A 16,088-nucleotide genomic window follows, 5' to 3' on the forward strand; every position below is an offset into this window, starting at 1 on the left:
TAATATTAACACATTCTGCTGTTGGAATTTTGGAACTGCCTGTGGTGACCTACAGTACCTACATCCATTGTGGTAGTTAAATAGCATTGTGTTGGAAAGTGTTCTTTTAGTAGCTCTATAGATTATGTTTATGCATTTTTCAGTAGTTTGTTGGGTGCTCTGAATGTGATGGTTGGTACATATATTTTATCACCTATTTGATGTATACGTGTTGGGACATCCCTGAAATGTCCCATTTTAATTATTATTATTCTTTGCTGATAAAAAAAAATCTATCAAAATATATTATGAAGAAATAAATAATATATTATGCTATTATTCTAATAAAATAAACAAAAAAATGTCATCATTCGAATATCTATCAAAATATATTATGAAGAAATAAAAATCTTACCACGGAATCATTTAGGAGGGTGACAGGGGATGAACACGCATGAACACGCAGACGGTTGTGGCTGTGTCATGGTATAAGTAGATGGCCATAGACCATATATAGTGAACTTCAATTTTACTTTTGTTGCATTACAGTGAATATTATGATTGGAACAAAAGCTGGTGGCCAAGTTTATGCAATCTTCCAATATTGAAATCCCATGGTTGAACCATAGAAAAAGAGAGAAAGGATGAAGACAAATTTGAGATAATTCATTATGAAAGTTTATGAGAAATGATGAACTTAATCATCTCATTTTATAGTGGCAAGGCTTCAGAAGTTAGCTGCTGATTTTATTAACTTTTGGTAATTGAAATTCATGAAAATTCTAAAACTTACTTATTATCTTATAAATAAGGGTACATAATAAGTATTAGTTTGGAACATAATTTACTAAAACTTTAGTAAGACAACTTTAATTTTACTGCACACGTGGATCAAGAATGCACCAATCAGATTTTGAATCTGTACTTTCAATCTGGTTTATTCAATTAGAACATGTGTTGTCCAATCTCTTTAGTTTATTTCACATGAATTGTCTTAAATGATTCACATATGTCGTGTTATGTTCAACCAAATTTTAAGGTATGAGAGATGTTTGGTGAGACTCTGATTTTTCATTCATTATTTAAAAATTGAAGATTGTCAATTATGAGTTATATGCACTATTATTTTTAAAAAGAAGCTACTAAAATCACTAGTGTGGTAGCCACACATGCATGGATTAATATCTTAGGTTTTCATTTCTACATATTTTCTTCTTCACTTTTCATTTCAATTTGGTTATAAATTTAAATTTAGTTATACATGTATATCTACTGTTATATCTATTTATTTGTTATTATTTTTTTAAAAGTATTTTATTAAATATAGATATATATTGTGATTGAAAAAACATATGACACTACAAGAAAAAAAGGTTTTAGTGGAGGTTATTTAGTGGAGGTTAACATAACCTTAGGAATTGATTTAATTAATGGAGGTTTTTTTTCTAAAACCTCAATAAAATAACGGAGGTTAGCGTTATGAACTCATTATTAAAATCAATGAGAGTTTAGTAGATAGCCTAAAAAAACAATGTGTACTCATATAAGCCAAAGGTGATCGTGAAAAATATAGTAATATGAAAATATATTTTGTTGATCTTCTAAAAATATCTTTCACCTAACTATCATCTTAACACATTTAATTAAGTACATGTTAGACTAATATGAATAGTAATATTTGATTCGTGTTAATCGGTTCAACATCTCGTAAATCAAAATTAACTATCATCTTAAGCACTTAAGGCTTTCTTTCTTAACTAACTACTACTTTTACCAAAAAGAATATATTGAGTTTAACCTTTGAACTAATTTTCCAGTCCATGAAAGCCACCTATACAATTGACAGTAAGCAGGACAACAATCAATCAATATTACAAAGTTAATTTCATCTCTTCATAAAGAAGATTTAAGTCGAAAATTAAACATCCATAAAACACAACTTTAGAAAAATGATTTTCCGAATGTAACCACACTACAATAAGTTTAGAAAGGATTTCCTAACATCCAAGAGTGTATAAAGAATTCATGAAGCATATTGGAAGAAACATTTTGAAGACTGCTTTGGGGTATAAACAAAATAAACTGAATGAAAATGCCTGAAATCAATTATATCAATTAAATCCAAAACAGACTACCTTGCTTAAATGCAAATGTCGCAGAACTCCTCCCTCCTTCCACTACCTCCAGCGTCACCGCATGAAATAGGTTTGGTTAGATTGAAATGAAATAGCACCACCACATTACTCAAGCAGATCAGAACAATAGCGAGCATAGACCTGAAGAAATCCTTGTGCGAAGGCGTCGATAACAACGATTTTTGATAATAATCGCGAGACAGCTAGCAAAAATGAGTGAGGATAAGAATCGCCACTTATTCAACTGACTTAAGCACAAAGGAGTGAGGATAAGAATCGCGAGTAAGGCTTTGTGAGAGGGCTTCGTTAGGGTTTGAGTGTTTAGGTAGAGAGTGGTTTGAGTGTTTAGGCAAAGAGAAAAGGAAGACAGAGGTCCAGCTCCCCACCGCGTCGTTGCAAGAAGAAAGGCCTATCGGAATTGGGGGACTTCTGCTCCTATCCGAGGCGGTCTAGAAGGCTAAGTGCAAGAATCTCCCAAGCAGGGATAATGGCTCACAATAGAGACGAGTTGTCTTCAACTTCAATTTCAGATAGGAACATCTATAATTGTAATCACCGCCTCGTTGAACCCGTAAACCAAGCGGGACCATCCAAGTTATGGGAAGTGGGGAAGCAAGTTGGGATTATGTGTCAAAGGGATGAAGACGAGGTTGTAAAAGAATATGGGAGTATGGAAGACCGTGATTCAGGGTTTGCATTGTGCTCTAAGGTGGGAAGTAAGAACGGTTCTTAATTATAGTAGTGAACTTAAATATTAGAGGTGTGGGGGGAAGTACTAAAGCTAGGTATTTGAGACATGTAATAGCTTGTGAGGGGGTGGAATTTGTCTGTCTGCAAGAAACAAAAGCTAAGGTGTTCACGGAAGCAAAATGTTATTCCCTATGAAGGGACAACAAAGTGGGTTGGCTTCATCATGAAGGAGACAATGGTAGTGAAAGTTTGTTGTCTATGTGGTACGAAGAGGCTTTTAGCTATGTAAGTCATGTGATGGGTAAGGGTTTCATTGTTGTCTTTGGTAACCACATTAAATCCAATACCAGTTGTGTAATGGTTAACGTTTACGTTGCTTGCACTTTGAGTGAGAAGAAGATCCTTTAGGAGGAGTTGTCTGAAGTTAAATTGGCTTCTCAAGTCTTGGTTTGGTGTTTGTGTGGTGATTTTAATGCCATTAGAAGTCGAAATGAAAGGAAAGGTATAAGGGATAGGGTTAATCATTCAGGTGAGATCAATGGGTTCAACAACTTCATCGATGCCAATTCTCTCTTTGATCTGCCTATAGTAGGAAAGACTTTTACCTGGTTTATGTCTAATGGGTCGGCAAGGAGCAGATTAGACAGAGTGCTTGTCTCTGAAGAGTGGATGGAAAAGTGGCCTATGTGTAAACAGTATGTGCAACTAAGGGAAGTCTCAGACCACTATGCAATAGTGGTGAACTCTATGGATAAGGATTGAGGGCCCAAGCCCTTTTAATCTATTGATGCATGGCTCATGGAGAAGGGGTTTCGTGAGATGGTGAAGGACAAATGGTTATCATACCCTATGTAGGGGAATGCTTTTACAAAGGTCAAGGAGAAGCTGAAGTGTCTGAAGGGTGATCTGAAAGTCTAGAATAGGGATGTGTTCGGCAACATCCAAACCAGTAAGAAGAGGATTTTGCAGGAATTGGAGGACCTAGACTGCTAAGATTACATTGTTGAACTCAGGGAATATGATAGACTGAAGAGGTTTGAGTTGGTAGGTCGTTTGAAGGAAACTGAAAAGAAGTTAGATTCCCTTATTTGTCAAAAAGTTAGAGCAAACTGGTTCAAGAATGGGGACTCTTGTACTAAATTCTTTCACTCGTCTTTGAGGTGGAGAAGACTAAGGAACGAGGTTAAGGGAGTTGAGGTTGGAGGCATCTGGTGTGAGGAACCTACTACTGTGCGTCAAGAAGCGAAGAAACTCTTTGAAAACAGATTTAAAGCTACGAAGGACTTTGGAGTTAGACTAGACAAGGTAGAGTTTAAGTTCTTATCCTTAGAGAACAATATAAGCTTAACAACTGCCTTCTCTGAGGAAGAAATAAGGGATGTGGTGTGGCTATGTGATGGTTCTAAGAGTCCATGACCAAATGGTTTCAACATGAACTTTATCAAGGGAAGATGGGAGTTTCTAAAAGACGACATTATAGCAGCGGCGACCATCTTTCATGAAAATGGGTTTATTCCAAAGGGTTGCAACGCCTCTTTTGTAGCACTTGTACCCAAGGTAAGGGATCCTGTTAAGCTTGTGCAATATATACCTATCTCTCTAGTAGGTGCTATGTACAAGATCCTCTCGAAAGTGTTGGCGGGTAGGATAAAGAAAGTCCTCACTTTTTGTGATTGATGATTGGAAATCGACTTTTCTCAAGAATAGAGGGATTCTTGACAATGTGCTCATGGCTAATGAGGTGGTGGAGGATCTAAGGAGGGGTGGGAAGAGTGGTTTGTGCTTAAAGGTGGATTTTGAAAAAGCTTACGACTCAGTCAGTTGGGAGTTTCTTTATGATATGCTTAATAGGATGGGGTTCGACAGCAGATGGATTATGTGGATCCAAGGTTGTCTGGAGAGTGCAACGGTGTCTGTACTCGTTAACGGTAGTCCTACAGAGGAATTCAAACCATCGAGAGAGTTAAGGCAGGGCAACCCCCTAGCTCCATTCTTGTTTATTGTGGTTGCGGAAGGGCTTGCTGGGCTAGTAAGGCAAGCGGTGAAGGCAAACCTCCTAGCTGGGCTAAAAATAGGAAGAAAAGAGGTAGAACTTAGCATTCTCTAGTTTTTTACGACACCCTGTTCTTATGTCAGGATTCCTTCAGCAACGTGGTTACCTTGAAGTCTATTCTCAGGGGGTTTGAGATAGACTCAAGGCTGAAGATTAACTTCCACAAGTCAAAATTAGCAGGCATAAATGTCTGGAAAAGTAATTTGGATTGTTATGCAAAGACTCTGAACTGTGGCCAGATGAGTGTGCCCTTCAACTACTTAGGCTTAGAAGTGGGGGGTAATCCGAGGAAGAAAAAGTTTTGGGAACCTGTCCTAAACAAACTAAAGTCAAGACTCTGTATGTGGAAAGGGAGATTTCTATCAATGGCAGGAAGATTATGTTTAATCAAATCTGTTCTATCTGGTGTGCCGCTCTACTACCTGTCCCTCTTCAAAGCACCAGATGTGGTCTGTAAAAGCATTATTAGTATCCAAAGGAGGTTCCTATAGGGGTGGGGAAAGGAGAAGATGTCGATATCAGGGATTAGCTGGAAAGATTTGTGTAAATCAAAAGAGGAAGGTGGATTGGGGATCAGAGACATCCGGAAGTTTAATTATGCACTCATGGCCAAGTGGAAATGGCGTTATATCTCTAACGAGAAAGGAAGGTGGAAGGAAGTGCTGGACTCGAAGTACGGCCTGAAACTAGACAATGGGCTTGTGCCTGTGAAATATCAGTCTTGGTGGTGGAGAGATTTGACGAGTATCTGTAGGGAGGGAGGAGGAGAAGGGTGGTTTCAAGATGAAGTAGGCTGGAAAATAGGGAGTGGAGATAAAATTCGTTTTTGGGAGGACATGTGGGTAGGAAATTCAAAGCTAAAAACCTTGTTCCCGAGATTGTTTTCCCTGTCATTAAACCAAGGCCATAAGGTGGAAGAAGTAGGAGGGTGGGAAGGATCGGTGTGGAGGTGGACCTTAAGTTGGAGGCGAGGTAGATTTGAGTGGGAAACCTTGATGGAATCTGAGCTGGGCGACCTCATCTCCAGGGTCACTGTGATGAAGAATGAGAAGGATACCCTCGTGTGGAGTAGTGAAGCTACCAGGTGCTTTACAATGAGTTTTGCGTATGAGTGCCTAGTTAAGACTACTAGGGGCCCTCAAATTGAAGCGTTCAAGTATCTCTAGAAGGCGAAGACGTTCCCAAATGTTATGTTCACAACCTGGAGGGTGCTACTGCGCAGAATTCCAACAAGGCTTTGTTTGAGAAGGAAAGGGGTTTTGCTGGACACTACTGTATGTGCTTTTTGCGAGGCCAAGGAGGAGTCATGTCAACACCTTTTCCTGGAGTGTAAATTTTCTTGTTGCGTCTGGACCATGTGCCTTAGATGGATTGGAGTTCTTTTTGTCCAACATAATGATATTAGGAACCACTTTGAAAGCTTCCACTTGACCCAGGGTAGTAATAAACAAAATCTGATTTGGAAAGGGGAATGGGCTACCATTGTCCAGTGTTTGTGGGAGCATAGGAATGCAGTAGTGTTCAACCAAGGTGTTGTAGATGAGGAAGAAGTGTTCCAAAAGGCCCAGCTTAAATCGTGGTTATGGTTAAAGCATAAGGGTATAATTTTAACTACTTTTTCTCTGATTGGGTTTTGAATCCAATGCTATGTGTCAGTAGCTACAAGTAGAATATGTGATGCTTTGGAAGGGTTGGAGGTCTATGATTGGTGGTGGAACAGAGGAAAGGAAGGTGGCTTGCTCTTGCTGCTCTTGGAGCTCCTTTGGTGTTGTTGGTTGTAGGAGTTGAGGTCTAGCCGAAGGTGTCCAGTGGTGTGTTGGGTATGGTAAGCAACCCCCTTTAGCTTCCCCACAATCTGTCAAAGAATAAGCTTTAGCTGGTTCACACTTATGGTTTTCTAACCCTTTGTTCTTCATAAACCTTTAGATTTTTTTTGCATTTTGTTCTATAAAAAATTAATTCCAAGAGGTTACCATTGATACCAATTAAATTAAATATACATGAAGATTTTAGAAGGAGAGTTAAATAAAACATGATTTTTTCACGAAAATAGTATACACTTAGGTCATTGTACAAGAAGGATAAAAGAACTTAAAGGGGTCACCTTAAACATTTAGGTCAAATCCAATTCTTCTATAAGAATTATATTCATCTTGACATTCTTGAATAATTAAGACATTGTTGGTTTTAATGATCAAACATTGATTACAAAATTATATTCATCTTGTTGTTGTTGTTAATATCGTTTTCCATCCATTTTGATATGCAGAATTATTCGAATTAACTTTAAAATTTTCTCTTGAATCTCCATACGATATGAAAGGTTGTGTTTCCTTTTTTCCTCGTAATCAATATTAAAATATAAATAAAGAACAATACAAAATAACATAATATTTCCATATATTGCATAAATATAGTAATTGCAAATGGTCATTCAAATGTAATCACTCTAGTTATAGAATGTTATGCTTTAGGCACTGTTTTTAAATTAACTTAGTCCTAGTAAACCATTTTTAGCATGAATATTTATTTTTATATCTACAAATGGTTGATTGCGTTTGCTTATGACTCATTTATCTTTTAGTAATTTATTATTAGATTGTTTAGAGTATATTATGGTGGTACAAGATTATAACATTGTGCTAAAAGACAATATTTTATATTGTATAGGTCTTAAGACCTTTTTTTTTATCAGCAATAAAAAATAAATAAATGGGAACCACTTCAGGGGTGGTCCAACCCTTTTACAAGAACACATAGAATCCAACTCCTAACTTGGTACGCAAAATCGTCGGACAAAGGACCAACCAAACCAAGCGCTAACTAGCTTTACCGAATCAGCTGTATACAGACCAAAGGATCCATAACCCAACAGGGTAGAAAAAGTATAGGTCTTTAACACCTATATAGAATTATTAAAAGTACCTTCTTATTTGAAACGATAACACACATAAAAATATCATTTCAAAATTTGGAATAAAACAAGATAAAATAAGAATGCTTAAACCTTTAAAACAAAATTATATGTCAACATCCACACCATCAAATGATTTCGTAATTTATCGTAACACTAAAAAAAAATATTAAATAGTAACCAAATTGAAAGACCAAAAGTAATTAGTCATTATACTAAAAATAAATAAGATTTAAGTGTAGAAACTAAATAATTATTGATATCTAAAATGATTTCTATTATTAATAAAAATTTATAAAATGGTTTCTAAAGTGATATCTAAATTATCTACCAAGATTTTAGCTACTAATATTTTAAATTATAAATTAGTCTCTAAAAGATTAATAGAGACTAATTTAGAATATAAAATAGTAAGTAGATAAAACTTTGGTAGCTAATGGTTATATCCCAATTTAAAAACTATTTTATAAATTTTTATTAATAATAGAAACTACTTTAGTTACCAATAATTTTTTTAATTTATAAAATGGTTTGTAGTTTAATCAAATAATAATTAATTATTTTAGTTTTCAAAATTAATTTTTATTTAATTATTTGAGTGAATACTTTATTATAATTATAATGAGAAATTAACAATATCATACAAGATAAAATTATGATAACCCGTTATTAAGCACTGAAATGGAAAGAAGAAAAATAATTAACTATGTAAGAATATTTTTCTTATAAACTACTAATTGGCATAACCCACCATCTATTTGGACACCAAGCTTTTGAATTTTGTGGGTAGTTAAATCAAACCAGGCTAAATCAGAATCATATGTTTGGAAGAGTATATTGCCTAAATTCCTTGCTCCGATAGAGAAAGCAATGTCTGGTATGGGTCCAAAAACAAAGAGTTTAGTCCATGTTTCCTTCCTACCCAATTCAACCAAAATTGATATGTAAAAGGTGCTTGTGCATTCATAATTGGACATCAAAGCGATTGATCCATTTAAGAGCAATAAGTGTCTCTTCACCAATTTCATATCAAAATTATCATATATTTCTGTGGGTATGTCTAAAGGTGCAAAGGTTGTAATGAACACCTCATTGCTTAAATCAAATGATACCAAATGTGCATCAGGACCGTCTCCACGACCCAACCAGTGACACATTCCCTCGAAGAAAAAGTTTTCACCAACTTCTTGGCTCAATAAAGGCACCCGAAAATCAACTTCAACTTTCTTCCAAGAGTTATATTTTAGGCTATACATCTCCCATATGTCTTCTATGCATAAAGGACCATCATCAAAATAGTCCATCTCTGCAAGGTCATTATAAAAGAAACACACTCTCCTAATCACCTTATAATCATCTTTAACACAATCATAGCCAAATCCGTGAAATATAATGAGAAGATCGACACTATCTGGAAAAGACTGAACTGGACTAGGAGGAATCACATTGAGTTGGTTCGTATCTGGGTTCCACAGATACACAAATCTTCCATATGGTATGTATAGGCAAAGAGTTCCATTCACACTACAAGAACCCAAAATACGAAATCCACAAGGGTAAACATCTTCAACTTCTGGACACTCTAATTTTTCCATATTTTGAAACCTCTCTCCTGAAACTGAAAATAAGTTGGATTTACGAGTATTTTGGTAAGGTAGATTGATAAACAAAAGGAGAGATGTATCATCATAGTAGGAATGTTGATTACGTATGAAGTTATTACGAAAAAGGTTCATAAAATCAGAGTTTTCAAATAAGAGGGTCCATGATCTTTGTAGGCATCCAAATCTTTTGAGAGATTTGAAAGGAAGGTTAGACATAACAGATAATACAAGATCATTTGGCAAGTGATTCATAAGCTTTTGAGCTACAAATTTGGCGTCCCTCTCTTTGTTATGCGACCAAATGTTAATGAGTAGCCAATGGTCTTTGGTGTTCTCAGTCCACAGGTAAATGGGGTGGGAGATGTGTTGGCAGTTTTTGATAACCAGATTCATGATGGTGTTCTCTTCCAAGTACTCCAACTGTTAAATAAAATCAGTGAACAAAAGCAATAACAGAAAAAATTTGTGAATAGGTAAATTTGTGAACCTGGTTGTCCTTGAGGAAGAGGGTGATATTGGTTCCTCTTGAGGATTGTTGGGCATTTATGTCCTTGGTAACCATGAATGAGGCATCCTTTTGAGATTCCCAGATATATTCATCATGGTCATTATGCTTAGTGGTGATGATAATCTTATCAGCAATTAAATAAGCAGAATAGAAGCCAACTCCCAAGTTATATGCCAAATCTAAAATAAACACTTACAATAAATTAACAAATACAAATACATATTAAACATGAACACCTTCCTACCTGTTTTGGTCATGCCAATACCCGTGTCGATGATAGAAAGTGTTTTGTTACCCTTGTGAGGGACCAATCTTATGATCAACTCATCATCTACAATGTTCTTATCCCTAATTCTCTCAAATTGAATTCTATCCAAAGCCTGTGTATACATACAATGATCGATAAAAGTTACAGAAAAGAAATGTATAAATGTAAAATCGAATTAAAAAACTACTTACGTCAGAAGCATTGTTGATAAGTTCAGGAAGAAAGATTTCTTTATTAGAATAAAAAGTCTTGTTCATGAGACTTAACGCCTTGTTCGTCTCACCTTCTAAAACAAACATCTCATCATTCGCCATTACAATTGAATTAGAATAATAACAAACCAAAAGTGACTCAATTCAACAAAACAAAACCACTTTTATATTCATTGGCCACACCACACCCACCAAATATAATCTGTTAATTAATAGAAACCACCATACACTTTCACTTTTAATTATTTAATTTGAAAAACATTCATTATTTATTATCATGAATTAATTAATTAAATTTTAAATTTATTAATAAACCATTATCATGATCACTTTCTTGTTCCTTAAATGTTTTTTTAATTTTCAAATATTATTTAATTTTATCTCAAGTTATTAATTAATTCATTATTTCAATGGAGTGTGAATTCGTTTCATGCACGTTATTTGATTTTGCATTATTATACACTAACATAAACAATTCCTTTTATATAACTCACTAACATTACTACAAGAAAAATTCATTTTAACTATCAACAAAAAAATGAGGGCTATAAAAAAAGAAGCCACTAGTATGGGTGAATTCTATTCAAGTTGGACACAAAATTAAATGTTATATTATGTGCACAATGGAGACCTTTAAGTCACACTAAAAATTATTAAAATGATAACAAATTAGTGTTTAGAATGGGGACACAATGTAGATGCAAAAAAAAATAAAATTAAGTGACCGAATAATATTGAGTCTAAAATGGATACACAAAGTGGATGTAAGTTAAAAATTATTAAAATAATAATAATAAGTTAGCGTCTAGAATGGGGACACAAAGTAGATGCAATCAAAAAATAAGTTGTAGAATGATAACGCGTTGATAATGGGGATACAAAGTGAATGCAAGTTAATTTAGCGAAGGTTTAGGCGACACTAAGGTGACGTGGACATTTATTGTCACCTTAGCCCACGCTAAATTATTTAATGAGAAAAAAAACATTAAAACATTTTTGTCTCACATTTTAATTTTCTCACAATTTCAATTTCTCATTTTTGTCTCACACTTTAAAACTCATAATCTTGAAATTCCTCCTAAAAACCCTTCGTCTTCTTCGTGGCCATTTCGCTCTCTTTAATTTATGTTCCTGCCGGTTGAATCGAAACGCCTTCGTACGCCTACGTCACTCTTACGTCCAGAGTCCTTGCGTTCACGTGTGCTTTTCTTGTGATGAACACCTGAAACACAAAAAACAAAGGGCGCCGTAGCGGTTGTTTGCACTCCGACGCTCAATTCAGTACTAGGGTTAGGAAACACCGAAACAGTATAATCTTGCTACTGTGTGTGTGTTTTACGGCGCAAGAGAATCCTCTCTTGTCATGTTTGTTAACTTACTATTTATAGAATGAAACTAGGGTTTCCTGTTTACCTGAAATGGGCCTTTCTGATGGGCAGGCCCAACACTATTCTTACCTTACTCTCAGGGTAACTTAGCGCGTGGGGTCCCTAACTAGAGTGCAACCTTTGATAGGATGACCACCTGGGTGCCACCTCGTGCACCTGATCTCTGGGGTCACCCGCCTTTGGGAGTGCCCTAGCTGTTCACGTGCCATGCATGCAGCTCACCCTTGAACGTGACCCTTGCAGGCCATATCTTTCCAGTGGCTCTATACTTTGTGTCACGCCTGAACGCGTCGTCCACTCTACATGCAGGTCAATCGCGATCTAGGCTTCTCCCTTACTGATAACTGGTGTGTGATTTAGGATCCACCTCTCGTGGCCCATGTCTACTGTTTCGGTTTCCGATGTCCGACCTCTCCACATTGTTTAGTGGCAAGTCGGTACATCCTGATGACCGATGTCTGACCACTCTTGGCTTCTTGGCGCACGTGCTTTGCGAGGTACTGGCCCGCGGTGCTCATGGGACCCGCTTACGTGGCACCAACATTACCAGTGGTCAGTCAACGCTCAGGGACCGGTCGGTACACAAGCCCCCCAGTCTCGAGCTGTAACTCGTTCAGCGAAGAGGCTAAGTCCTTGCCCTGGGTGACCTACGTGGCTCTGTGTGATATGACGTAAATACGGCGCCAAAGTGACGTCTTTCTGGGCCTGTCTTATCTGTGCACACGTGCCTTTGATCAACGACTAGGGTTTAACGTCGCTTACGCTTCTTTGTTTATTTTTAAACTCTTGAAAACGCGCGCGTCTAATCGCTTGTTACATCATTCTCCGAAACTCTTCGATCGTTTCGCCTTCTTCCTCAAGCATTCTCGCGCTTCCTTTACGCATTTCTGCCTTCTCTCGCTATCGACAGTAGGTATGAACACTGATTCCCATTCACACCTATTTACTGATTCTGGTTCTGGATAACTGCCTGTGTTACTTAATCTTTGCATCGATCACCTTCTATTTCTGGGTTTCCTTTGATTCAAGAAACCCTAAGCTCTGGAAGGTGTTGATTCTTGTTATCGAAACGTCGCGTTTGCACGTTCTACCTTCGCACATTCACATGCTTTATCTCTGTATTTCTTATGAACTTTCTAAGCAAGCATGGTTTTGAGCGAAGAAAAAAGGGCTAGGTTAACTGATATTCTCACTCGTCTTCACGGGATTTCCAGGGACATGGGTGTTAGAATGTTTGGCTTTAAACTAGAGGGGGGTGAATGGTTTAAAGAAGGTTTTCACAAACTTTTTTGGATAGAATGAAAATACTTCGTAAGAAACCAGATTTAGGAATTCAGTTTTCCAAGAACAAAGCTCAAAACAGAAAATCAACAGAAAAACAATCGGTTGTTTCGCAAAAACAATCGGTTGTTTTTACCAGCATATAACAACAACTGAAATTAAAGAGTTTAAGGAAGAGAGAAATGCACAAACAGTTTATACTGGTTCACTCTTAACCCAAGAGCTACATCCAGTTTCCCATAAACCACTGGGGAATCCACTAGGCAATCAAATCCAGATTACATACACACACCACCAAAGAAGTGACCTTGATCCCCTTAAGACACACACTTCCTTTGGCTCAGCACATACACCACCAAGAATGTTGATCTTGACAACCTCAAGAGCACACAACCCTTCTTGGCTTTATAACACCAGAATGTTCACAAATTACAGAACGAATTACACTGTTACAGAATCAATTGAAATTAATACAGAGTAATCCTATTGCACTTCCTCTTGAATAACCAAAGCTTAAAGCTAAAAACTCAAATGCTTGAAAAAACTCTTTGAAAAACTCAAATCTGTTTTTTTGTCTTGTTGATTGTTATAAAACATTAACAAACTATTTATTGTGTTCAAATCTTGGTCAAAGAATTTAAAGCAGAAGCAGTTCCTGCAAGACAAAGTTTAAGCAATGCACAATATCTCTGATATAGGGTTATAGAAAAAAACAGAAACAGTATATCAACAGTATAAAAACCAGCAGAAATAAGGTTTACTTAAACACTCATAAACCACATAGACTTTGCAGAAATAAAAGATAATGAAAGACAACACAACACAAATCTCCCCTTATTTGTCTTCACAAATAGACAAAAAGAAGAGGTAGAAAGATAATTGTTCCAGATCATGCAGAAAATTTAAAACAAAAGCAATTAAACTGATACAAGACCAAAAACAATCGGTTGTTTAGTGAATTCAACCGGTTGTTTTTCCTTTAATCATCTTTGCCATACTGAAGTTCAAAAAATCTGATTCTGAACAGCTTCTATCTGTTCATCCAAGGTCATGAATCGTGTATCCATGTTGTTGAACCTGTTGTCTATACTCTAAAAGTTGCTTACACACAAAACATGAAAATTTCTTTGATTCTCGACAAATCCATCAAGCCTATTTACCATGTATCTTTCAAAAGAAGACATGGATGGCATTTCATCTCCTTGATTTCCTGCACTGGTTCCAGCACCTAGATTGGTTTCAGGTTGCTCTTCATGGTGAAAATCCATGTAAGCAGCTTGATCTTCCTCATCAAAATCAGCAGCTGCAGCACTAGATGAAGCACCATGATCACCATCTTTGCTCACCCATGTCCTACTTATTTTGGTGAATCCCATCTTGCTAAGAGAGCCATTGTTCATCTCTTGTGTTGACTTGACCAGCTCAGATGTCTCATCCTTAAGATTCACTTCAAAATAAAGCAAGAATTTAGAGATTAAAATAACATAGGGATAGTGATAATCATTTAACCTCATGGCTTTTTGCATGTGTTCTTTGATGATGTGGATCCAGTTGATTTTGATCTTCTTCATGATGCAGTAGATGTATACTAGGTCTTCTTCTGTTAGGACAGAATGATTGCTCCCCCTTGGAGTAAGAATCCAGGTTACAATAAGAGCAATCACCCTTTCATCTAGCTTTAAGCCTCCAACCGAACAAGTTTTCACTTGGGCATTTTGATTCTTCAAGCAACTCTTGTAGTATTGGACTTTGTTGATATCCTCCACTACTCCAAGATTTCCCTTGTTGATTCTTAGGCCAGCATATTTCAGACCTGCAACAGCAGTCCACACATCATAAGTGATCTCCATGTCAACTCCCTTCACATGAGAAACAAGGTTGTTTCCCTCAAACTTGAGGTTGGTGTAAAACACCCGAATCAAATCAGGGTAAATGTTCCTCTTCATCTCCAAGAACCTTCTTAGAGATTGATCTTTGAGCAGCTTCCTCACATTATCTAGCTTTTGGCTTTTCAACCAATCAAAGGAAACAACTCTGGGGTTGTTGATCACCTTTGTGCTAGTTTCAAACCAATACCTTTCAATGAGCTCATTGTCTCCAGAAAACCAGCCCTTTAATCTCCCTCCAGACCTCACTGCTCTGGTTTTGACCCTCTTTGATGTAGGAGGATTTGATTCCATGACAGCAGAAAAAAGGGGCCAAGAAGACTCACACAAGGAGAGCAAGAGTTGTTGCAAGAGATGACTCAATTGGTTGTTCTTGTGAGAGTGAACAACTGCAACAAAATTTAAAGAAACACAGAACCAAATTGCATTCAATGATGTGAGTGGGTTTCAGTTTTTCAGAGAGAAAAGACTTGACCAAGACCTGCACAGAAAACGTCAGAAAAAGCAGAAAATCACATGGTCATCACATGTGATCTTTGACTAGTCATAAAAGCTCTTAAATTTTCAAGATTTTGGAATATATTCCTTTATGACATGTTGTAACTTCCTTCAGAACATAATCAGGCTTTCAACACAACTTTATTGTCCCAAATCCTTTCGTAATTAATATACGCAACAGACAAAAATTAAAAAGAAATTAAATCCATTCTTTCACAGTGCTGTCAGATACAAAACAATCGGTTATTTCGAGAAAACAATCGATTGTTTTTCTGCAGCAGTAAAGCAGAATTTGGATTTTTAATCATTGAGCATAAAGGATTCAAAACAGATATATTTGACCATTTTAAAAGAGATATTTAAGCATGAATATGAATTTAAGAAGGAATTAAAGATAGAGATAAGGAAGGTCTTATCCTTTATGATGTTCCTTCAATGAGTCATATGCCTTTTGATCAAGAAGCCTCTTTTGACTATTGAGAGCCTTGGACTGATACATAACATTGATTCAGCTTCAATGTTAGTCTTTTTCTTCCAAGAACTTGATCAGATGACTCAGTTCCTCATATTCCTCTAGATTCCCTGCATAAACATGAATTCAAGCAACAAGGTTTGGTCCCCTTACAAATGTGGGTCCATTTGGTTTACTTTTATCATTTGAAACCTCACAAC

At 36.5% G+C, this 16,088-nt stretch overlaps 1 protein-coding gene across 1 annotated transcript; it reads left to right on the forward strand.

Annotated features, from left to right (window-relative positions):
• Positions 1-2,601: 2,601 nt before the first annotated feature.
• Positions 2,602-4,220, forward strand: LOC150027245 (uncharacterized). Its single transcript, XM_090303891.1, has 3 exons — positions 2,602-2,804; positions 3,287-3,499; positions 3,818-4,220. The coding sequence occupies exons 1-3, from the start codon at positions 2,602-2,604 to the stop codon at positions 4,218-4,220; spliced, it is 819 nt and encodes a 272-aa protein (XP_090160017.1).
• Positions 4,221-16,088: the final 11,868 nt, after the last annotated feature.

This window comes from Phaseolus vulgaris, chromosome 6 (assembly GCF_051622355.1).
Source record: "Phaseolus vulgaris cultivar YP4 chromosome 6, ASM5162235v1, whole genome shotgun sequence".
NCBI classification, from domain to species: domain Eukaryota; kingdom Viridiplantae; phylum Streptophyta; class Magnoliopsida; order Fabales; family Fabaceae; genus Phaseolus; species Phaseolus vulgaris.